The sequence below is a fragment of the Pongo abelii genome, chromosome 9 (assembly GCF_028885655.2).
Source record: "Pongo abelii isolate AG06213 chromosome 9, NHGRI_mPonAbe1-v2.0_pri, whole genome shotgun sequence".
Classification (NCBI taxonomy): domain Eukaryota; kingdom Metazoa; phylum Chordata; class Mammalia; order Primates; family Hominidae; genus Pongo; species Pongo abelii.
Genome location: NC_071994.2, coordinates 68430121 through 68453634, shown reverse-complemented (window position 1 = coordinate 68453634; position 23514 = coordinate 68430121). Strand labels below are relative to the sequence as shown.

General features: G+C 42.7%; 1 protein-coding gene across 7 annotated transcripts in view; it reads right to left on the bottom strand.

The window, feature by feature from the left end:
- Nucleotides 1–22680, bottom strand: part of DENND2B (DENN domain containing 2B) — a 173206-nt gene extending 150526 nt beyond the window's left edge. For 2 of the 7 annotated variants that reach the window (XM_054523629.2, XM_054523630.2), the window contains exon 1: nucleotides 22230–22461. Coding sequence is in view for 3 of the 7 variants with exons in the window: in XM_054523634.2 (XP_054379609.1) it covers nucleotides 22230–22364; nucleotides 22610–22620 (146 nt within the window). In the remaining 4 variants the exon portion in view is untranslated. Of the gene's footprint in view, nucleotides 1–22229; nucleotides 22462–22609 lie in introns of those variants that run through there. The other 5 variants (XM_054523634.2, XM_063727858.1, XM_054523636.2 and 2 more) reach the window with 5 other exon arrangements.
- Between the last annotated feature and the right edge of the window lie 834 nt (nucleotides 22681–23514).

The following is a 23514-nucleotide window of genomic DNA, read 5'->3' as shown; positions in this document are numbered from 1 at the left end:
AGCTAAGGGCCCTAATCGAGCATGTGGCCAATGTGGAACCTTGGGCTGCAGCACGAAGCCCAATCAGCCCATTGCTACTAAGTACAAAACCTGCAAAAGGAACAGACTCTCAGTGGGCCTCATTTTCTTCCTCTAGCAGAATGTAAATAAGAATCTCTGCATTTGTAAAAATGTCCAGAAGATTACTACGATGGAAAACAGTCACTGGGAAGGAAGCACCCCTTCAGGGGTCATTCTTGGCCTCACTTGCTCATGCCTGGGCCTTGGCAACAGCTACCTCCACAGATCTCCAGCCCCACCGCCTCTCCTTTCCAAGCCCTCCTCTCATATGGAATACACAAATCCTGTCACAAATAATACGCTGTCTGGCTGCCGTAAATCACCATCCTGCTCATGCCACACCTGTGCTTTCCCCCAAGGTTGATCCTGATCTTCTCTACCTCCAGACCCTTTGCACACACCGCTCCCTCTTCCCAGAATGCCTTCCTTCCTCTGTTTGCTAAGCCAACTCCAACAGTCCCTCAAGATGCCGCTCCCACGGCACCTCCTTTGGTTGCTTTCTCTGGCCATGGGCTTCCCTTGCATCTTCTCCTCAACATTCTTTGCTTTCCTCTGGTCAAACATATGTATCATACTCCATTGTAAATGTCTGTTTATCTTATGTGCCTTAAAATAATGTTATATTACCCTCCTTACATTTAATATTTAAATTTTTGCATCACAACCAGTAGTAAAGACGTACTTTCTGCCATATTCTAAATATTGGCATTTTATAAATATTTATAGGCCTGGCACAGTGGTGCATGTCTGTAATCCCAGCACTTTAGGAGGCTGAGGTGGGAGAATGGCTTGAGCTCAGGAGTTCAAGACCAGCCTAGGCAACATAGTGAAACCTCAGCTCTACAAAAAATCGAAAAGTTAGCCAAGTGTGGTGGTGCATGCCTGTAGTCCCAGCTACTTGGGAGGCTAGGTGGGAGGATGGCTTGAGCCCGGGAGATCGAGCCTGCAGTGAGCCATGATTGCACCACTGTATTCCAGCCTGGGTGACAGAGCAGAACTCCGTCTCAACAAAAATGTTTTATTAAAAATAAATAAATAAATAAATATTTACATTTTTAAATTAAATACAACATCACTCCCTTAAATGAATCTAAATGATCCAATGGACTCTAAATGCCATAGTGGATCATCTATTTAAAGAACATACATTTTATACTATGCCTTTTTGTTAACTCTTACTTCCTTTTATTTCCTCTTCAGAATTTTATACTAATATTTATGCTTCAAAATATTTTACTGATCAACCTATGCTTCTCTGCAATATATATATTAATATTCTGCATAATATTAATATATATAAATATATATATATAAATGCATAAATTTTTAAATTCTGCTATGATTATAACCTCAATTTTTTATTCTATTTATTTTATATTTTTTTAGAGACAGGGTCTTGCTTTATCACCCACGCTGGAGTGCAGTGGCATAATCATAGCTCACTGCAGCCTCAAACTCCTGAGCTCAAGCAATCCTCCTGCCTCAGCCTCCCAAGTAGCTAGAACTACAGATGCCCACGACATTGCCCAGCTAATTCTTTCTATTTTTTATTTTTGTAGGAACAGAGTCTTGCTTTGTTGGCCAGGCTCAGGCTGGTCTCGAATTACTGGCCTCAAGTGATCCTCCTGCCTCGGCTTTCCAAAGTGTTGAGATTACAGGTGTGAGCCACCACATCCAGGCTATAATCTGTAAATGTTAAAAAAAAAAATTCTTCTTCTGGATTGGGTTTTCATCATCTTTATTGTTAATATGCAAATGATCAAAACATAATTGGTTTAGAAATTGGTACTATTATTAAACATAAAAAGTAAAATTTTATTCAAAATGCATTAATTTTTCATTTTTATAGTGGTAAGCACCAAGAAACCTTGTTCACATAAATAACTAAACAGAAGTGAGAGTCTGCAGCCACACTACTCTGAATGTGCCATCTCGTCTGATCTCAAAAGCTAAGCAGGGTCAGGCCTCATTAGTACTTGAATGGGAGAAGTGAAATACATTTTGCTATAGCAATATCAGTAGATTTAGAATCACAAGTCAAAATCATGTCATGACCTATAATCAAAAATTATTTTTAATTATCTACCGACTGACAATGCCTTCAATTTTGTTGAAAGCAAGAATTGGAAACCATCTGACTTAGAAAAGGATTTGCTACTCACAGTCATTCACTTTCCTAATAATAGTCCTAATTGTTCCTTTGCTTGTTAATCTGGAGGCTCTCACACATCAGGCACACAAACAGCAAGACTCCAGATTAATAATGACTATGTCTTCCTTTTGTAAAGTGGGAGAAGAGTGATTGAGAAAGGAAACACCTTGGGTGCAACTGAATTCTCAGACAGATCAGCCTTTGGAAAGCGGACAGGATTGGGGTGATGTTGGTCAAAGAACACAAAATTTCAGAGAGATAGGAGGAATAAATAAGTTCAAGAGATCTACTGTACATCATGGCAACTATAGTTAATAACAATACATCACATACTTGAAAATTGCTAATAGAGTAATTTTAACTGTTCTCACCCCCAAAAAAACATAGGAATGTAAGGTAATGTATGTTAATGAGCACGACTTAGTCATTCTAAATATATATATATATAAATCAAAACAGCACATTGTACATCATAAATACATACAATTATTTGTCAATTTAAAAATGAAATAACAAAAACATGTAAATCATAAAAGAAATAGAAATTAAATGGCCATTAAATATATGAGAAAATATTCAAGCTCCATAGCAATCCAAGAAATGGAAATTAAAACAGAAATGCAATACCATTTTTATCTTATCAGATTTGCAAATACTGATTATCTTCATTATTTTTAGTTTGGCAAGAATGGCTGGAAACAGGCACTCTCACTCATGCTAGTAGAAGTGTACACAGGTTAAAGACTTTCTGGAGGGCAATTTGGCTAAGCACATCAAAAGCCCTTAAAAATGTTCATCCGTTTTACTTCTAGGAATCCCCAAAATAATCAAGGAACTGCACTAAAATATGGGCATAAGGATATTCATCATAGCATTTCTGTAATAGTTTAAATACATGGGGGGGACAAACTAAACAATAACAGGAGATTAAAGTATATCAAATATTTAGTATTTTGTGAATATTTTTTAATTTGTTTTAAAGTATTCATATATATTTTGGTATATATATAAACAATAATTATCTCTGTGTAGTAGGATTGTGGGTGATTTTTTTCCTATTTTCCAATTTTTCTAGAAAGACCATGAATTACTTGTGTGAAATTCAACTAACTAATTAGGGGGGAAATGCCCCATCATCCCTGGGCTCCTGAAAGCCCAAAGCCACCAGTAGAGGAGAAAAACGTTATAGGTATAAAAGCAACTCCCTATAACAATCGTTGCTTCTGGAGTGCAGAGAAGGCCTTGATTCTGCCTGGAGCTGAGTTTTGAAGGATGAATTTGCCAAAGAATAAAGTGAGGTGGGCAAGAGAATATCAAGTGCAAAAAATGGAAGCGCCTACTATGCTGATAAGCTACATGCAATTTCGGCATGGCAGAAAGGCAGGGTGCAAGTGGAGGACTGAAGTAAAAGCCAGATCACAAAGACTTCTGAATGTCATGTTAAAGGGTGGAATTATCCTGTCAAAGAAGAATCAATAAAGAGCTTTCGTGGTTCATTAATATGAGGATCAAAAAAAGGTAAAACAGGCCAGGTTCAGTGGCCTATAATCCCAACACTTTGGGAGACCAAGGCACAGGAAGATGGCTTGAGACCAAGAGATTGAGACCAGCCTGGGAAACATAGCAAGACTTTGCCTTTACAAAAATAGTAAATAAACAAGTAAATAAGAGAAAAGAAAAAACAAATGATAACAGAAGAGTAATTGGGATAGGAATGTGGATACTGTCTGGGAAGAGGCATCAGGTGACCTTCTGAGATGCTAGAAATGTTCCACATCTTGATCAGAGTGGTGGTTATAACAATGTATGCAAATGTTGAAATCCATTAAGCTATATGTTTAAAATTTGTGTACTTTACTGTGTTACTCCTCAATAAGAAAGCAAAGAGCTTTTAGCAAAGAAGTACCATAATTAAACTATTCTAGAAAGCTCATTCGTTCAGCAGCCTAGAAGACTGAACACGCTGAGGCAGCACTCTGAGAAATGAAAGCTGCATTAGAGGGTCAAGACTTTGGCTGGATTGGAGGCAGCAAGACAGTAAGGAGAAGGACGATTCATGACGCATTTGGGAGGTGGGCCTGATAAGCTTTTATTGCTAATTAAACTTCGTGATTAAAATTCATGTGAAAATCTAACCCCAAGGTGATGGTATTAAGAGGTGGGGCCTTTGGGAGGTGATTAAATCACCAGGGCTCTGTCCTCATAAGCAAGATTGCTGTCTTTATGAAAGAAGCTTCGGCCAGGCGCGGTGACTCACGCCTGTAATCCCAGCTACTCGGGAGGCTGAGGCAGGAGAATCTCTTGAACCCAGGAGGCGGAGGTTGCAGTGAGCTGAGATCGCATCATTGCACTCCAGCCTGGGCGATAAGAGCACAAAACTCCGTCTCAAAAAACAAAAAGAAAAGAAAAGAAAGACGCTTGAGGGAGCCTGTTAGCCTCCACTGCCAAGTGAGGACACAGCCAGAAGGTCCTACCTATGAAGAGCAGACCCTCTCCAAACACCAAATCTTGGGCTTTCCAGCTTCCAGAACTGTGAGCAATACATTTTTGTTGTTCACAAATTACCTGGCCTAAAGTATTTTGTTATAGCATCCTGAATGGACTAAGACTATGGGGAAATCTGAATATGGTCTGAGTATTAGTTAAAATAAAAAGTTACTGAATTAGAAAAGTGAACGTAATTGAAGATAGAATAAAAAACAGTATGTATAGTATAATCTTACTTTGGTAGAAAAAGAATATAAATACGTACATCCGTATGCATAAAGAAAGACCTAGAAAGGAGAGGACTAAGATTTTAACAGCAGAAATCTCTGGGTGTTGGGAAAGTGAGGTTTTTATTTTTTTAGAATGTACTGCAAAGCAAACACTATATTTTTAATTTTTTTTTTAGAGACAAGGTCTCACTCTGTCGCTCAGGCTCAACTGCAATGGCACAATCACAGCTCACTGCAGCCTTGAACTCCTGGGCTCAAGCAATCCTCCCACCTCAGCCTCCCAAAGTGCTGGGATTATAGGTGAATGCCACCATGCCCAGTTAATTTTTTTTTTTTTTTTTTTTTTTGTAGAGACGGGGTCTCACTTTGTTGCCTAGGCTGGTATTGAAGTCCTGGCCTCAAGCAATCCTCCTGCCTTCGCCTCCCAAAGTGCTGGGATTACAGGTGTGAGCCACCATGCCTGGCCATATATTACATTTTTAAAAGAACCTATTTATTTATTTATTTATTTATTTATTTATTTATTTATTTATTTGAGACATGGTCTTGCTCTGTCACCCAGGCTAGAGTGGTGCACAATCTCAGCTCACTGCAACCTCCACCTCCCGGGTTCAAGCAATTCTCCTGCCTCAGCCTCCCAAGTAGCTGAGATTACAGGTGTGCACCACCACGACCAGCTAATTTTTGTATTTTCACTAGAGACAGGGTTTCACCATGTTGGCCAGGCTGATCTCAAACTCCTGACCTCAAGTGATCCACCTGCCTCGGCCTCCCAAAGTGTTGGCATTACAGACGTGAGCCACAGTGCCTGGCCTAAAAGAACCAATTTAAAGTTGAAAGTTGGAAATAATTTTCTATTCTGTAGTTTTCTATTAAAGGAGCTCACAGGTGCAAATAAGTAGCAGCCACTGGGTATGATGGCTCATGCCTGTAATTCCAACACTTCGAGAGGCCAAGGTGGGACGATCACTTGAGCCCAGGAGTTCAAGACCAGCCTGGGTAACATGACAAGACTCTATCTCTACAAATTATTTTTCTTTTTCCAGACAGAGTCTCACTCTGCCACCCAGGCTGGAGTGCAAAGGCATGATCTCGGCTTACTGCAACCTCTGCCTCCCAGGTTCAACCGATTCTCATGCCTTAGCCTCCTGGGTAGCTGGGATTACAGGCCTGTGCCACCACACCCAGCTGATTTTTGTATTTTTAGTAGAGACGGGTTTTGCCATGTTGGCCAGGCTAGTCTCAAACTCCTGGCCTCGAGTGATTCGCCTGCCTCAGCTTCTCTACACAAAAATCTTTTTGAAAAAATTAGCCAGGCATAGTGGCCCACATAGTGGTCCTAGCTATTCAAGAGGCTGAGGTGGAAAGATCACTTGAGCCCAGAAGGTCAAGGCTACAGTGAGCTGTGTTCACACCACTGCATTCCAGCCTGGGCAACAGAGGGAGACTCTGTCTCAAAAGAAGAAAAAGAAAAGAAAAGGGAAGGGAGGGGGAGGGAAGAGAAGAGAAGAGAGAAAAGAGAAGAGAAGAGAGAAAAGAGAAGAGAAGAGAGCAGCAAACCTCAAACGAGTAGTGTACAAGCTGGCTGGCTCCAGATGCCAAGCAAGGAGGGGAAGACTATCTCGCTCGGGCTGGCAATCTAAAGGCTCAATAAAGCGCTCCTCTTGGGCGCCCATCTTATGTTCCTCTCTTTTGTTCTGAGCAGCAGCCTCTCTAGATGATGGGAAAATTTAGCCTGATGGATCATGATGGATCATGCTAAATTTTCCCATCATCTAGAGAGGCTACTCATCTGCATCATTCATTCTAAGAAAACAAGACACCATGCCCCTGCCAGCATCCCCACAGTGAGCCAACGGAGCAGGCAGACGCAAAGAGCCTGAGAAATACCAAGTGCTGTGCACCCTGTATACACACAGTAGGCAAAAGCAACTTTCATAGGAAGGAGGAAACAGCACGCCGAGAAGGCTCTTCTTTGGGATTACACGGCAGCAGAGATTCTCCTGGAAGGGTTTCTAACTTTAGGGCATCATCAGGGAAGTGCTGTCCTGATGGAGCTGCCCAAACTTAATACAAAGGAGCTAATTTTCATTTGTCTCAAATTTAAAGACAGGGATTAGGGAGAAGGTATAAAGGGCAAAGGGAAGGGCCCAGTCCAAACAGAACAAGGAAAAGGGATACATTGCTGCTGACTATACTCTCCTCTGGGAGGAATCCCAGCAAACTAGACAGCTGCCAGATCTACCTGGTAAATTCCAGTCAACCAGCTAGAGAATTGGAAAACCCTCTCCAATTCTTGTTCATCTTCAAAACTGTCTGAGCACCCAACATATGTTGCCTGTTACACATAAACATTCAACAACTGAACACAAACATAAGTGAACAGCCTGAACCAACTGAAGGTTTATGGACAAAGCTGTATAACCTTTGGGGCTAAAAGAGCTTAACACGAAATAAAATCAAATGTTAATGTTCCATTAATAACATTTGATGCAATATGATCAAAAGACTGAAGCTCTAGTACCCAGCACAGTATCTGGTGTTTAAGAAGTGCCCCTCAATAAATATCCGTTGAATGTTAAATGATCCAGAATTTTTTTCTTGCATCCAAAACTTTCAGATCCAGTGGAAGATATTATTTAAAAGTCTGTGTTCTCACTTTTATGCTGACTTTCAAAGTTTTTTGTTAGAGATGGAAAAAGATTTCTGGGTATGGAAAAATTTTTAAAGTATCATACACTGCCAATTCACTGGTCTGGTACAGGCTGTATCAATCTGTTCTCATCAGCTCTGGTTGAAAACATATGTGGACTACCTGAATGGGCCTAGGCTTGAGCACAACTTATCCGTCCAAAGCATTTGTGGGCCCAGGAGACAGGTTTTACTTCCACTGGTCACATGTGTCCAAAAAAAAAATGTGCAAGGTTGCTTGGAGGTCCCTGGATGCCTGACTCCCCAACCACTATATTGGGCAGCTCCCAACAGAAAGGCAGGCCCAGGCCCTCTCTGGGGAGCTGCTCCCATTCATTTCCATCTGTTCCTTCAGTCCCTCCTCACTCCATCACTATTTTCTTTTTTTTCTTTTTTTCTTTCTTCAGACAGGTCTTGACTGTCACCCAGGCTAGAGTGCAGTGGTGCAATAATGGCTCCCTGCAGCCTTCAACTCCTGGCCTCAAGCGATCCTCCCACCTCAGCCTCCCGAGTAGCTAGGACTACAGATGTGTGCCACCATGCCCAGCTAATTTTTTACTTTTTGCAGAGACAGGGTCTCACCATGTCACCCAGGCTGGTCTAGAACTCCTAGACCATTGCTGAACTAGTTAACTGCTCATTCCTGAACTAGCAATTCTCCTGCCTCAGTCTGCCAAAGCACTGAGATTATAGGTATGAGCCATTGCACTTAGCCCCATCACTATTTTCACACCAGCATAATGTTATCTTCTGTCCCGCCTGTCCTAACCTGGCCCAGGTTTCTTAGAAGAATTATCATCTGGATACTAAAATTCATTTACAGCCGCATACAGAATTAAGGCAAAATACCAGGTCTCCTCCTTCTTATCCCCAAACTCTATTAGAAAGCTGAGTATACACATATTGCCTGAGAATTTTATGTCATATTCTCCAAAAACCACCACAAATCTCTAAAAACAGAAACAGAAATAACTAAAATGATACTAGGCCCTTAGCAATAATACCTGGATTGTTACAAGGGCCTCCTAACTCCTCTTAGCTTCTAGTTTCCTCCTCAATTCCAATCCATTTTCTATACTATCCATTCTGTCACCATCCCTGTAGAGAAAGGCAGAACAACAGTCAAAGCATTTTCACATGCCTCTCACTCATTCCAAACTCAAAGTCTTCAAGATGACATTCAAGATCCCAGAGGATCTGATTCAGCCTGGTCTGTCTCCGTCGGGCTCCTTTATAAAACCTGCTGATTCCAATGGGACCACCTATTTCCAGCCCATACAAGCCAACATCTTTTCTGCCTCTGGGCCTTTGCTCATGCTGCCCCTAGTTACTCCCCAACCCCCCGAGTCCTCCTGGATTCTGAAGGCAGCACTGTGTAGAAGAAAGGGAACTAAACTAGGAGTCAAAACACCTGGATGCCAGACGTGGTTCTGACACTAACCAGTTGTGTGCCTTTGGGCAGGTCCTACACCTCTCTGGGCTCAATTTCCTGTCTATAAGCAGAAAGACTGGACTAGTTCACCCTATAAAAAAAAGTATTCTTCGATTCCTATATGCTCGACCAAATCCAATCTCTCCTTCAAAGTCTGCAAGTCCTCCAAGAAATTTCTCTGAGCACTTCAGCCCACACTATTCTGTCCCCTCTGTGTGGAATCCAGAAGAAATTACACAGTGCATTCATTCAACCAAGACTTCTGAGCATTTTCTTGGCCATGTTATGATTAGCAAAGCCTTGGTAATAAACATAAAGCCAGTTAGGACCCAGCCTGTAGTTATCACCTGTACATCCCTCTCCTCTCCACTATTTTTACCCAAGTGAAGTCATGAACAGCAAATGAATGTAAAAGATACCATTTAGTCATTTATTTAACAAATATTTAAAGAAAACCTTCCATGTCCTCTTCTAAAAAGTAAAGATATCAGTAAACAAATGGATCAAGTCCCTAACTTCAAGGCTTTTATTTATTTGGGAAAGCAGACAGGAAAAACACAGAAATATGTAATATAATTTTAGGAAAAAAACAAAGGAGGGGATTAAAGAGTGACTCGGAGCAGTTTTACATAGGATGAGCAGAGAAGGCCTCCCTGAGGTGGCACACTGGAGCCCACACTCAAATGAACTGGGAGACAAACCAGCAATATTCAAGGAGAAGAGCATCCTAGGAGCAGGCAAAGGCCATGAGACAGAAGAGATGGGAGGAAGGCAGGAGCAGATGGGAGAGCTGCGGCTTAGACCACACAAGAACTTGGTAGTAAATGTGCATTCTACTTCTAAGTGTGATAGCATTCCATATGAGGGTTAAAAATATATATATTCTCATTGCTATGTGGAAAAGAGACTGCAAAGACAGGAGCAGAGGAGCCAGGACCAGCTGAGGATGGCTATACTGAACCAGTCCAAGGCTTGGATGGTCCCCTAAACTAGGTCACTTCCTGGCTCTCCAGCTTAAAAGCTGTGTGAGCTCAAGAAGGTCCATCTCTTGCCTCAGTTTCTATACCTTTAAGCAAGGATAATAAAAGTACCTATATTATAAGGTTGGCTGGAATGCTAGATTAGTGCACATAAAACCCTTAGAACAGCCTCTGGCAGACAATAAACATTCCATAAATGCTAGTACTTCAAAGCCAGGGAATCACCTAAGAAAAGTGAAGACAGAGACAAGAAACAGGCTGAAGACTGAGCCCTTGGGGCACTCCAAAAGCTCCAAAGGCCTCCATTTGGCCCAAGACTTGCCATAAGCCTGCACGTCCTAAACCTTGTCTGGGGCTCCAAACCACCTGTATGTATCAATAACTCAAAATTTTGAGCTTGATGATGTACTGCTTTATATCATTCTTTAGGTAACAATTATACGTTATAAGTTCAGGTTATCATTTTCCCTCAGTTGTATTGTGTATCTACTACCAGGCTTGGCATAGGGTTAGATAAACACTAATGTGTTTTTTTTTTTTGAGACGGAGTCTCCCTCTGTCGCCCAGGCTGGAGTGCAGTGGTGCGATCTCGGCTCACTGCAAGCTCCGCCTCCCGGGTTCACGCCATTCTCCTGCCTCAGCCTCCCGAGTAGCTGGGACTACAGGCGCCCACCACCACGCCCGCCTAATTTTTTGTATTTTTTAGTAGAGACGAGGTTTCACCATGTTAGCCAGGATGGTCTCGATCTCCTGACCTCGTGATCCACCCACCTCAGCCTCCCAAAGTGCTGGGATTACAGGCGTGAGCCACCACACCCGGCCACATATTTTGCAAATACTCATTCATGGATTATATCATGTATATTTCAAAGAAATCAATGTAAGACACTATACTTCCTTTTTAAAAAAAGAATCATCTTCTCTTCAAGGAATTATGTGAATTATAGGTTATATCCTCAGCACTGCCCCACTACCCCCACTACCCTATCAATCCCATCTTGGCAGAGACAGGCACGCTGACCAAAGAAGTTACACCATCTGCCATGCCATTTTCCCACCTGACTTCCTGTCCACATGCTTTGTGAACAAAGTTTTCTGTCTCTTCTTTCCTGGAAATTTCTCAAGCTGTAAAAACCTCCCATACCTAGCAACATGTCACACCTGCCCCTGTCCCCAGAATTCCCCCATGGCCCTTAAAAAAGCCTAAACAATGAAGCCAAAATATTCCCAGAAAAACAGGAGCATCAAAACTTAGGAAGAAAAGAGGGAAAGAAAATGGGCATAACCCAAATAAACACCTAGAGAATCATCCAGCAGGGTTCTTCCCACCAAGGTACAGGAGTCTCAGTGCCTTCAACTAGTTACTATGAATATTTATAAAATGACCTTAGGAAGTCCTAGCCAGAACAAGCAAGCAAGAGAAAGAAATAAAGGGCATCCAAATTGGAAAACAGGAAGTCAAACTATCTCTGTTGATGATATGATTGTACACTTAGAAAACCCTAAAAGATGTCTAGATCCTCCAAAAGACTCCCAGATTTGATAAATGAATTCAGTAAAGTCTCAGGTTACAAAATCAACGTACACAAATCAATAGCACTGCTATATACCAACAACCACCAAGCTGAGAATCAAATCAATAACTCAATCCTTTTTAATACCTTCAAAAACAAATAAAATACCTAGGAATATACTTAACTAAGAAGGTGAAAGAGCACTACAAGGAGAACTACAAAACGCTGCTGAAAGAAACCACAGGTGACACAAACAAATAGAAATACGCCCCATGCTCATGAAATCAAAGAATCAATATCATGAAAATGACCATACTACCCAAAGCAATCTACAGATTCAATGCAATTCCTATCCAAATACCAACATCATTTTCGAAAATATTAGAAAAAACAATCCTAAAATTCATATGGAACCAAAAAAGAGCCCAAATAGCCAAAGCAATCCTGAGCAAAAAGAAGAAATCTGGAGACATCACGTTACCTGACTTATACTGCGAGGCTATAGCAACAAAACAGCAATGGTACTGGTATAAATGTAGATACGCAGACCAGTGAAACAGAATAGAGAACCCAGAAATAAGCCAAATACTTACAACCAACTGATCTTCAACAAAGCAAACAAAAACATAAACTGGCAAAAGATACCCTATTCAATAAATGATGCTGGGAAAACTGGCTAGCCACGCGCAGAAGAATGAAACTGGATCCCTATCACTCATGGTATACAAAAATTAACTCAAGATGGATCAAAGATTTAGATCTAAGACATGAAACCATAAAAATTCTAAAAGAAAACCTAGGAAAAACTCTTCTGGACATTGGGCGAGGCAAAGAATTTATGACTAAGACCCCAAAAGCAAATGTAACAACAAAAATAAATAAATAAATGGGACCTAATTAAACTAAAAGGCTTCTGCACAGCAAAAGAAATAACCATTAGAGTAAACAGACAACCCACAGAATGGGAGAAAATATTTGCAAATTATGCATCTGACAAACAACAAATACCTAGAATCTGCAAGGAACTCAAATAATTCAGCAAGAAAAAAACAATCCCATCAAAAAGTGAGCAAATGATATGAATAAACATTTCTGAAAAGAAGATATACAAATGGCCATAAAATATATGAAAAAATGCTCAACATAACTAATCATCAGGGAGATGCAAATTAAAACCACAATGAAATACTCTACCTTACTCCAGCCAGACTAGCCATTACTAAAAAGTCAAAAAACGATAGATCTTGGCATGGATGTGGTGAAACACAAACACTTATACACTGCTGGTGGGAATATAAATTACTACAACCTCTATGGAAAACAGTAAGGAGATTTCTCAAATAACTAAAAGTAGATCTACCATTCAATCCAGCAATCACACTACTGAGTATCTACTCAAAGGATGAGTCATTATATCAAAAAGATACTTGCACACGTATGTTTATCGCAGCACAATTCACAACAGTAAAGATACGGAACCAACCTAAGTGTCCATCAACCAATGAGTGGATTAAAAAATGTGGTTATAAATACACCATGGAATACTACTCAGCCATAAAAAAAGAATGAAATAATGTCTTTTGCAGCAACTTGGATGGATCTGGAGGCCATTATTCTAAGTGAAGTAACTCAGGAATGCAAAACCAAATACTATATGTTCTCACTTATAGGTGGGAGCTAAGCTATGGGTATGCAAAGGCATATCGAGTGGTATAATGGACTATGGAGACTCAGAAGGGGAAGGAAGGGAGGGAGGGAGGGGAGATGAAGGATTAAAAAGACTACATATTGGGTACCATGTACACTACTCAGGTGACTGGCGCACTAAAATTTCAGACACAATTCATCCATATAATCAAAAACCACTTGTACCACAAAAGCTATTGAAATAAAAAATACATATTTTTAAAATATAATAATAATGAAACATTTAAAAATAAATACATAAATAAAATGACCTCAAGTGATAAGGGTTTCCAACAGAACAAAGGTCCAAGTCAGTGAGGGGAAAAAGGTTAACTTTTTCACTCTTTTTTTTTTTTTTTTTTTTTTTTTTTTTCTGAGACAGGGTCTCACTCTGTCTTCCAGGCTGGAGGTCAGTGCCACAGTCTCGGCTCACTGCAATCTCAACCTCTTGGGCTCAGGTGATCCTCCCATCTCAGACTCCTGAGTAGCTGGGACCACAGGTATGTGCCACTGTGCCTGGCTAATTTTTCTAATTTTTGTAGAGATGGGGGTTTAGCATGTTGCCCAGGCTGGTCTCAAACTCCTGAGCTCAAGAGATCCACCTGCCATGGTCTCCCAGAGTGCTGGGATTACAGGCGAGTGCCACAGTGCCTGGCCAACTTTTTCACTTATTTATTCAGTTTCCACAGAACTATCTGGTCTTTTGTTTTTCTTCCCTGTCCTACCCACCCATGCTCCCACATGCCTAGCCTGGGTGATAACCGCAGAAAATAATGCTGACCCACCAGGACCACAGCTCTTGATGTGGCTTCAACCAAGTCTGAGCCTCATATCCTGAGATCTACCCCAGCCTTCCAGGGACCAGAAATAGTGACAAATACATGGGAACTATGTAGGCGACTCAAATGTAGACAGAGCTGGGCACATAATACTGCTCCCAAACTGGCTTTCTTGCACAAACCTAACCTGAAATAGACAAAGGCTGCTAGATGTTATTTTGCCAATACCTTTCAGCAGAGCTATTTCTAGCTAATTCTGATCACTGAACTACTCATGGAGGTTTTAAAAATGGTCCATCTTTAATCCTACCATTTTGGGAGGTAAAGGTGGCAGGATCACTTGAGCCTGGGAGTTCGAGATCTGCCTGGGCAACATAGGGGGACCTCGTCTTTAAAAATAAATAAATAAATTAATTAATTAATTTTAAAAAGTTTGAAATGGCCCTCCGAAACAAGATATAAAGTGGCCTCTACCCACGCCCCATGACTCTTATGCCACTTTCTTTTTTTTTTTTTTGAGACGGAGTCTTGCTCTGTCACCCAGGCTGGAGTGCAGTGGCACGATCTCGGCTCACTGCAAGCTCCGCCTCCCGGGTTCACACCATTCTCCTGCCTCAGCCTCCCTAGCAGCTGGGACTACGTGCGCACGCTGCCACGCCCGGCTAATTTTTTTGTATTTTTAGTAGAGACGGGGTTTCACTGTATTAGCCAGGATGGTCTCTATCTCCTGACCTTGTGATCCGCTCGCCTCGGCCTCCCAAAGTGCTGGGATTACAGGCGTGAGCCACCGCACCTGGCCTGCCTCTTACGCCACTTCCTATGCAAACACTGTGGTCCTGAGTGCTATTCTAATTCAAAAGAGTGACCTGTAATACACAAATGGGGGAAAAAATAGCAAAACAGAATCCTCACAACTGATATTGCTGATTAACTGGACATGAAGGATTCAATTAATACACTTTGAACTTAAGTGCCATTTTTCCATGTTAACCCACAGCACCAAATACTCATTTGTAAGTTGGGTTTTCTTTATCTCCAGGTCTCTATGTACAGATTGAAGTGACTACTGAAAAGTACAAAGCTTTGATTCCCCTTCCATACAATTATACCATTTTCAAGAGAATTTCCATTCCCCTGGGACTTGGACCCAGTAGAAGAAGCCTTTTGGGTCTAAGTACTTAGAATGCACCCATCCCTGGCTCAAGAGACAAGACCAGACTTTCAAGAAAAGCTTCTCCAGGCAGTCCTGGAGAAAGACAGCTATTGAGTGGCACTTCCTAATTCAAGGGGATATCATGCTAACTAGAGTTCCCGGCAACAGTAAATGTAATCCAACATGACTAATAGAAAAAATAACTGACTAGGCCCTGTTTACTCACTAGAAAATATATCCCCACATGTTGAGCCTTAACAGAGGTCACCTCAGCTCCCAGAGACCAGAGTGTTGTAAAAACAGTTGCTTCCCAACAGCAATATTTGGATCAGGAGGTACCCAACACTCATATCCAAAACTAATTTCCCATCCAATTTCTTTTGTTGTTGTTGTTATTTTCAGACAGAGGCTCACTCTGTTGCTCAGGCTGGAGTGCAGTGACACAATCTCGGCTCCCTGCAGCCTTGACCTCCCAGGCTCAAGCAATCCTCCCATCTCAGCCCACCGTTTAGCTGGGACCATAGACACGCACCACCACACTCGGATAATTTTTGTTTTTTCATAGAGACGGAGTCTCACTGTGTTGCCCAGGCAGGTCTCAAACTCCTGGCTTCAAGCAATCCTCCCAATTTGGCCTCCCAAAGTGCTGGGATTACAAGTGTGAGCCACCAGACCCAGCCTCCATCTAATTTCTTAACTTCATCCACTCATTGATTCATCAAACCCCTAACATTAAGCATATTCACTGAAAAAAGGTAATAAGAGAATAAACAGATGCCTGTACGCACCCCAGTGCTTTTTCCGCAGGAGATATTCAAAAACTGTAGGACACAAGAAAGGAAAAGTGTATAAATGATAGTGATACAGAGCATTTCCCAGAGACCAGTGTCTGACAGCCTCAGGACACTGACTCTGATTAAAGGCACTTTTTACCCCACTCTAGTTAGCCACCTCCAAAAGGAAGACTGGAACAAGACGGAAAAAATTAAAAAATATCTAGATTCAAACTTGTTCTTAGCTAAATTTACATCCAAGATCCCAACTTCACATCAAAGAAAGAAAAAAGCCACCCAAAGTGACCCTTGCCTACTCAAAGGAGTTTCCAAAACATTAACAAACAGGGACAAATTCCCAGCATATTCTAATTACTATGACCTTTTATCATTAAGAGTCCCATAAAAAGGGGCTTATTTCTAATGCTACTAACAAAGGGTTAAGCAGATTATTTCTATCATATTTGCGTGGAGATCCTAAATTCCAGTTTAAACAAATGATTCCCAGACTTCTAGAAAGGCCTTAATTGGACTAATCTGTTACTTTTAGTGCAATCTCACAAAGGCTGGATTCTTCTTAAGCCCTTAAAGGACTTGAGTAAAATTCTTTTCATGGTAATTTTTTTTAAAAGATCATCTCCAGAGTTTACATATATTCCACAATTACTTATGCTGATAGAAAAAAAATATATATTTTACTCCAAAAAGCTCCTTCCAGTTTGAAAGCTCTAATTGCCAACATATCTGATATGAACTTCCTGCATAAAACAAAACACAAAGCAACAAGTATAATCATAGGTCTAAAAAGAGAGACTTGTTAAGGAAAACAGAGAAAGCTCAGCTTGTTTAGCCAGAGGAAGGGAAGGAAAGGATGGGTACAGATGGGACAGTCTGTACATTTGGTAGCTGCCTTTAGGGTCCAGGGAAGACAATTTGTTCACTCTGTGAACATCTGTGCATTGAAGAAGGATAGGAAAACAGTAAAAGTAGGAAACATTAAAAGAAAACTTAAGCTAACTACAAGGAGATAATCTGTGATCATCAATCTGGAAACCTTCCTTAGAAAGTGTTTCCCAGGGAAATTGTGAAATCTCTTTAAGAGAGATTAAATCTCTTCAGAAAGAGTCAAGGATATTTGGAGGTGGAGGAGGTCAAAATAGTCAAAGTTCTACCATACTAGGAGATTACATCTGAGTATCAAAGGGATATTCCAGTCCCGGGAATCGTCCAAATGCCATCCCCACTAAAAAATAATTTTAGACTATTTTTAAAGAGGATATTGCAGCCCTATTTTTCTTTTTCTTTTTTTTTTTATTTTGAGACGGAGTCTCGCTCTGTCCCCCAGGCTGGAGTGCAGTGGCACGATCTCGGCTCACTGCAACCTCCGCCTCCCGGGTTCACGCCATTCTCCTGCCTCAGCCACCCCAACAGCTGGGACTACAGGTGCCCGCCACCACACCCAGCTAATTTTTTGTATTTTTAGTAGAGGCGGGGTTTCACCGTGTTAGCCAGGATGGTCTCGATCTCCTGACCTTGTGATCCGCCTGCCTCGGCCTCCCAAAGTGCTGGGATTACAGGCGTGAGCCACAGCGCCCGACCTGCAGTCCTATTTTTCTAAGCTCTTAGCTATCTTAGAAAACCTAAATCATCTGTTTAATAAATTATTAAAATGACAAATACCAAATATAAAAACATTAACTATGCAAGCAATGCATCAAAAATGTAACCAAACACTTCTGACATTTAAATAAGGGCATTGCCAAAGTCTCTTCTTGAGGCCCCAACTCTCAAAACTAGGCTCAAGAGCATTCTCCCAGGAAGACATACCAAATGATCCCCAACCAACAATGAGCTTTGCCATTCTCTGGAGGAATGACCACATAACCTATAACCAGAGGCTACAGAGAAAATAAAATGACTTTCAGGTGACACAAAATACAAACTGGGAGAAGGAACCAAGGTACCCATCAGGGTGTGACCACCTCTATCTGGCCCTAAGGGATTACCCTGATCTAGAAGAACTAGGAAAACTGAGCTCAGAGATCTCTCAAACATCAAATTCCAGGAACTTCTGAATAAATGGCAAAGCTGGAACTTTAACCCAGGTTTTTGTACTCCAAATGCCCTACACTAAGAGGGGTCACATTCCTCAGAGGTCCAGAACCCAAGCTGAGTCATATCCTGACCCATGTAGAGGTCCTGGTGATAATTTCACCTATCAAAGCCCCATTCGGTAGGGCAAGCTCTCCAAGGTGTGAGAGGCTCTTAAAGGTAAAAATGGGTGTGGAGAACTGAGATCATATTTTGATTTCACATTTTTTATTTGACAAAAAACCATGGGTGACTCTAACATTAATTAAAAGAAAACTTCTTTAGTTGACAAACGTCACTTTTCTGCCTGTCAGCTGCCCCTCCTTAGTGAACCCTCCTGCTAGGGGATATTCCTTGGCCAAACAACCAAGTCTCCAGAGCACTAACAAGTTCAGAGGAAACGGCGTACAGGTTGCACAAGAAATAGCAAGAAATCCAGATTGTATTCAAAGCCGCAGACTAATTCTAGTAAAATGTCTCCACCCACTGCTGCCCTTCCTGAGCCCATTATCTGCTGAGAATCAAAGGGCCTGGCTATAAATGTGGATGTCCAATGTCCTTGTAAGCTCCATAAGCTGTATACATGAACAGTACAATTAACTGATAAGAAATGTGGAGGGGTAGGAAGGCCTTTGCACATCTCTAAATCCTGGCTTTCCTATCCCTTCTAAATCTCCACGCAGGAACTCTACAAAGCCCTCCTGTTTTTCCTCCATAACAAAAAATGAAATAAATGTACATTTTATGTTAATCTTTCTCATAATTAAGAAAGGTAATCTAAATTCACTTTTACCTTACTAGTACCAAGTTTTAAAATTCAGCTTTTTTTTTTTTTTTTTTTTTGAGACAGGGTCTCACTCTGTCACCCAGGCTGCAGTGCAGTGGCGTGATCATGGCTTACTGCAGCCTCAACCTCCTGGGCTCAAGTGACGGATCCTCCCACCTTAGCCTCCTGAATAGTTGGGACCACAGGCACATGCCACCATGCATGATTAATTTTTGTATTTTTTGTAGAGACGGGGTTTCACCATGTTGCCCAGGCTGGTCTCCAACTCCTGAGCTCAAGCAATCTGCCTGCCTCCGCCTCCCAAAATGCTGGGATTACAGGTGTGAGCACACAGCACCTGGCCAAAATTCAGCATTTTTAAGAAATAAGAGAATATGAGAGGAAAAGGCACATCAACTTACGTAAGATGTTTAGGGCGAGGAAAAGCTTTTAAACAAATTACAACATTGATCTACCTCTCAGGGTAATCATGAAAGAAAAAAACCAAAGCATTGCAAAACATGGGGGAACATAAAGGACAAACCAGCAGTGGCATTGATCCACATACACATTCCATTTCAGCGTATGCCTGGTAAGATTCAGCTCTTTTCTGATCCAGAGCGGCCCTGTGGTCACTGCAACTAGCTCTTTACCCAGTGAGCCAAGCTACTCACTGCAGGGTACGGTAAGTGAGACAGGAATTGAAACACCCAGATATCCTGGCTACATTCCCTTTTTGAACCTCCTCATTAGGAATTATGACTTGCACATGACTTGTGATGAGCATGTCACATTCCTGTACATAGATGTCACCTTAATCTTCTAAAATCACTGCTTTACCCGTAGCTCCTTTTCTCAAAAATCTTTAAAACCTAAACAATGTCTACAGGATAAAGTTCCAGCCCTTGAGCCAGAATTCAAGCTGACCACAGTTCAGCTTCCACTGGACCTCCCACTGCTCTTTGGAGAAGGCAGCTGTGAAAGCACCCACGTTAGTCTGAGAGCCAGGCATTGGAATTCCAGCTCTGCCACTTTACCACTTGTGTCATCCCAAGCCGGTTACGTATCTTTTTGATCTTCTCTTTTTAAAAACAAGAATTCCCTCATCTTTAAAACAAGAGCAACAATACCTATGTCACAACACTGAAGGATGAAAGAGAGAGCTGGCAGGTGGCATAGAGCAGATGCTATTACTTTTCTCTCTAGGTCCAGTCCAAATGGTCTACTCTCCATTCTCTTGAAAGCTTTCTCCAGCAACTCTCCACCAGTTTCAGAAGCATACTTTGCTTCAAGGCCCTCCCCTCTTCTATGAAACCGCCCTGCCTCAGAATCATTTTCTCCTTGAGCTTTATCATTCTTAGATTCTAAGCCAAGTTTGTCCAACCTGCAGCCCATGGGCCGCCCAGGACGGCTTTGAGTATGGCCCAACACAAATTCGTAAACTTTTAAAAATATTATGATTTTTTTTGCGATTTATTTTAAGCTCATCAGCTATCCTTAGAATTAGTGTATTTTACATGCGGCCCCAGACGATTCTTCTTCCAGTGTGACCCCGGGAAGCCAAAAGATTGGACACTCCTGTTCTAAGCCAATTGATCTGAAATTATCCTTCACTCAAATGTCACTTCTCTTTCCCCAAGGAGTCCACAAACTCAAGAACAAGGATTTCCCTAATTACCAAGCCAATCCAATCTAAGCGTTCAGTAAAAAAATACTTTTAAGGTAAGAGTTGCCTTGGAGTTGTCTACCAAAATGGGTGCCCTTCTGGCCCAATTAGGGGATAACATTTCCCATACATACACTTGAACAATTTTTCTTCCCCCATATCTTGGGGAGTTTTTCCAAAGGTAATATTTGCCAGATAGCCTGGGCCCAGTGGCTCACGCCTGTAATTCCAAAACTTTGGGAGGCCCAGGCAGGTGGATCACCTCAAATCAGGACTTTGAGACCAGCCTGGCCAACATGGGGAACCCCATCTCTACTAAAAATACAAAAATTAGCCAGACGTAGTGGCAGGCGCCCATAATCCCAGCTACTCGGGAGGCTGAGGCAGGAGAATCGCTTGAACCCGGGAGGCGGGGGTTGCAGGGAGCCAAGATTGCGCCACTGCACTCCAGCGGCAGAGACTCCGTCTCAAAAAAAGAAAAAACAAATTTTTAAATAAAAAATATATGCCAGATAAATAAAAAGGAGGGTTACATCTATGTTAGTCACCTAGGAACTCTCTGCCAGACCAGCAGAATTTAAGAAGCCTTCACTTCATGCATTCAACAGGCTCTTCTTGAGTTCTGGCCTTGTGCGGTCCTTAATTCAGCAAGGGAGATAGGCTGTGAACAATTCAGTCTCTATCTTGGATTAGCTTTCTGGAACCTAGACTACGTCTAACCCTTTAGAAACCCCTAATTCTGGCAAAAAAAAAAATCAATTAAGGGATTCACCTTCTGAAAAATATTAAAACAAAACAATGCAGCCCTTTGGGTTTTAACCCTGTGGCCCCATCCCAAAATGGCCAGTTGCAATGTGTGCAGCTAAGAGGTAGCTGAAGACAGTCTTGCAGGTGGGATAATGACCTCTTCGCCATTCCCAAGACCCTGCTATCCAAACAGCAGAAACACCTGGTTGGTAATAAAAGCAAAAGCTGGACTAAGGCAGTACTAAGGCAAATTTTCTCACTTAATGAAGAAGTTATTTTATTCATATTAATCATCAACTACTTTCATACAAAGATCCCAGGAAAATGCAATAAGCCCTCTTTAGAAACACTTGAAAACACTGTCTCTTGAACTCTACTCAGTTACTAAATTATTGGATAAGGTGCCATAAACGTTGACTAGAGTATGGACCCTTTAATACTTACTGCGTGTCTGCACAAGGGCAAAAAGTGAACCATCCACAAACATAGTTTAACTTGTTGCAGTAATAGCATGCAAAGTTAATTTTCCTTTGTTTGAGTTCCGTGTGTGTGTGTGTGTGTGTGTTGTGTGTGTGTGTATGTGTGTGTGTGTGTGCGCGCGCGCGCGCGTTCTTCAAGGAGCCTGCATACAAGCTGCAACAGCTCCAGGTAGGAGCTCGAATGCCGCCACCGAGAGGCGAGGCGGTGCGCAGAGCCCGCTCCCAGGACGTCCCGAGGTCGGGTCTCCGCTCGGCACTAGGCAGCTCTTCACCGCCGGACCCTGGCCGCGAGGTTCCCCACCCCCAACCGCGCGGCCCCCGCCGGGCCGGAAAGCAGAGCAGGCCGCTACTGACTGCCTGGGAGGGCGGACCCCACCAGCCCCGCTCCTCTGCGCCTGCGGCGGCCCCCACGCGCGTACTCACGGAGCTGGACACCGCCGCCGGGGCCGGGAGTCGGGAGCAGAGGGAGAAGGGCTGGGAGGGCAGGGGCGGGACCGGGCGCGGCACGCAGGAACCGGGGCCACCCGGCCCGGAGGCGCTTACCTCTGCGCTCCCCAGCCGGGCCGGGCGCGGCGCCTAGATGGGGTCTCGCCGGGAGCCGCGCGGCCCGGAAGAGGAGCCGCTCCTGCAGAGAGGGCGGGCGGCGGGCAGGCATCCGCGCCCCGGGCTGCGGCCGGGCTGCAGGGAGAGAGAGGGGAGGGAGCGCAGATTTGAGTGGAGGGGGCGTGGAGGATGTGCGCCTCCACCCAAGACAGAGAGGGTGGGCTGCTAGAGCCCGGCGGAGGGGAGCGCTCGGAGGCGCCGGAGGCAGCGAGAAAGCCGCGCCGAGAGTGTGTGAGGGAGGGTGGGGGACAGGGGTGAGGGAGGCGGGGGCCGGGGGCAGCAGGGACGAGAAGTTGGCCCCCAAACTGGACGGCCCTCACCTCCGTACCATCCGACCAAGAGTTGTCTGGGTCTGGAGCAAAGCACAACGGAGTCTGAAACTTTATGTCATTTTCTCATACACACGTGACCCCCCTGGAGTCCAGATGGTTTCAATCACTGGAGGAAAAAAGCGGCTCTTCTGGTATGCGTGAAAAGCCGGAGCTGGGAGAGTCTGGGAAAAGCTGCCTGCACAGCCTGCCGGCCTTCAAACAAACCGATGAGCTCTTTCCCTTCTCCCAGTTCTCGGGCCTCAGGGGAGCCCTACAAAACCCAAACGAAATTCAAAGAAGCTACTTTTGGTACTGCAGCAGTAGCAGAACTCCCAAAGCACTAGTGTTGCAAGGAGCCTGGTCTCAACCAAAAGCTCCAAAAGGGATTCTGAAATTTTACTTTAAATAGTCCACTGGTTTGCAAAACCAAAAACTAGAAAAGGGTGCCATTTAATAATAAAGCAATGGAATACCAGCACTGAGAATCTGTGATTTATTAGTGGAATTTGAAGGAAATCATTAGCCCAGTATAACAATCAACTTGGAAAAGAAAAATGTAAATTACTTAAGATCCAAACCCATACTTACTTAGTGAGATGTTAGAAAACCGTGTAATCCATTTTTTACTCACGTAAATCACTGTAAATAAAATTTGATATAGAAATGCAAAACTGAGCAGCAATGAAAATTGACTTTTGAAGTTTTAGTTTTACATTGACTTTACAAATTTACATTTCGAAGGAACCAGTGTGTATGAACATAAGCAGGCTCTAAGGCCAGGACATGTTCCAAAATCCAAGCCAATTCAATTGTCACATGTCCTAAAGAGGTATTTACTCAGCTGCAGGGCAAGCACCAAAAATAATGAGTTTACGATACATCCCGAGGCCGGGCGCGGTGGCTCAGGCCTGTCA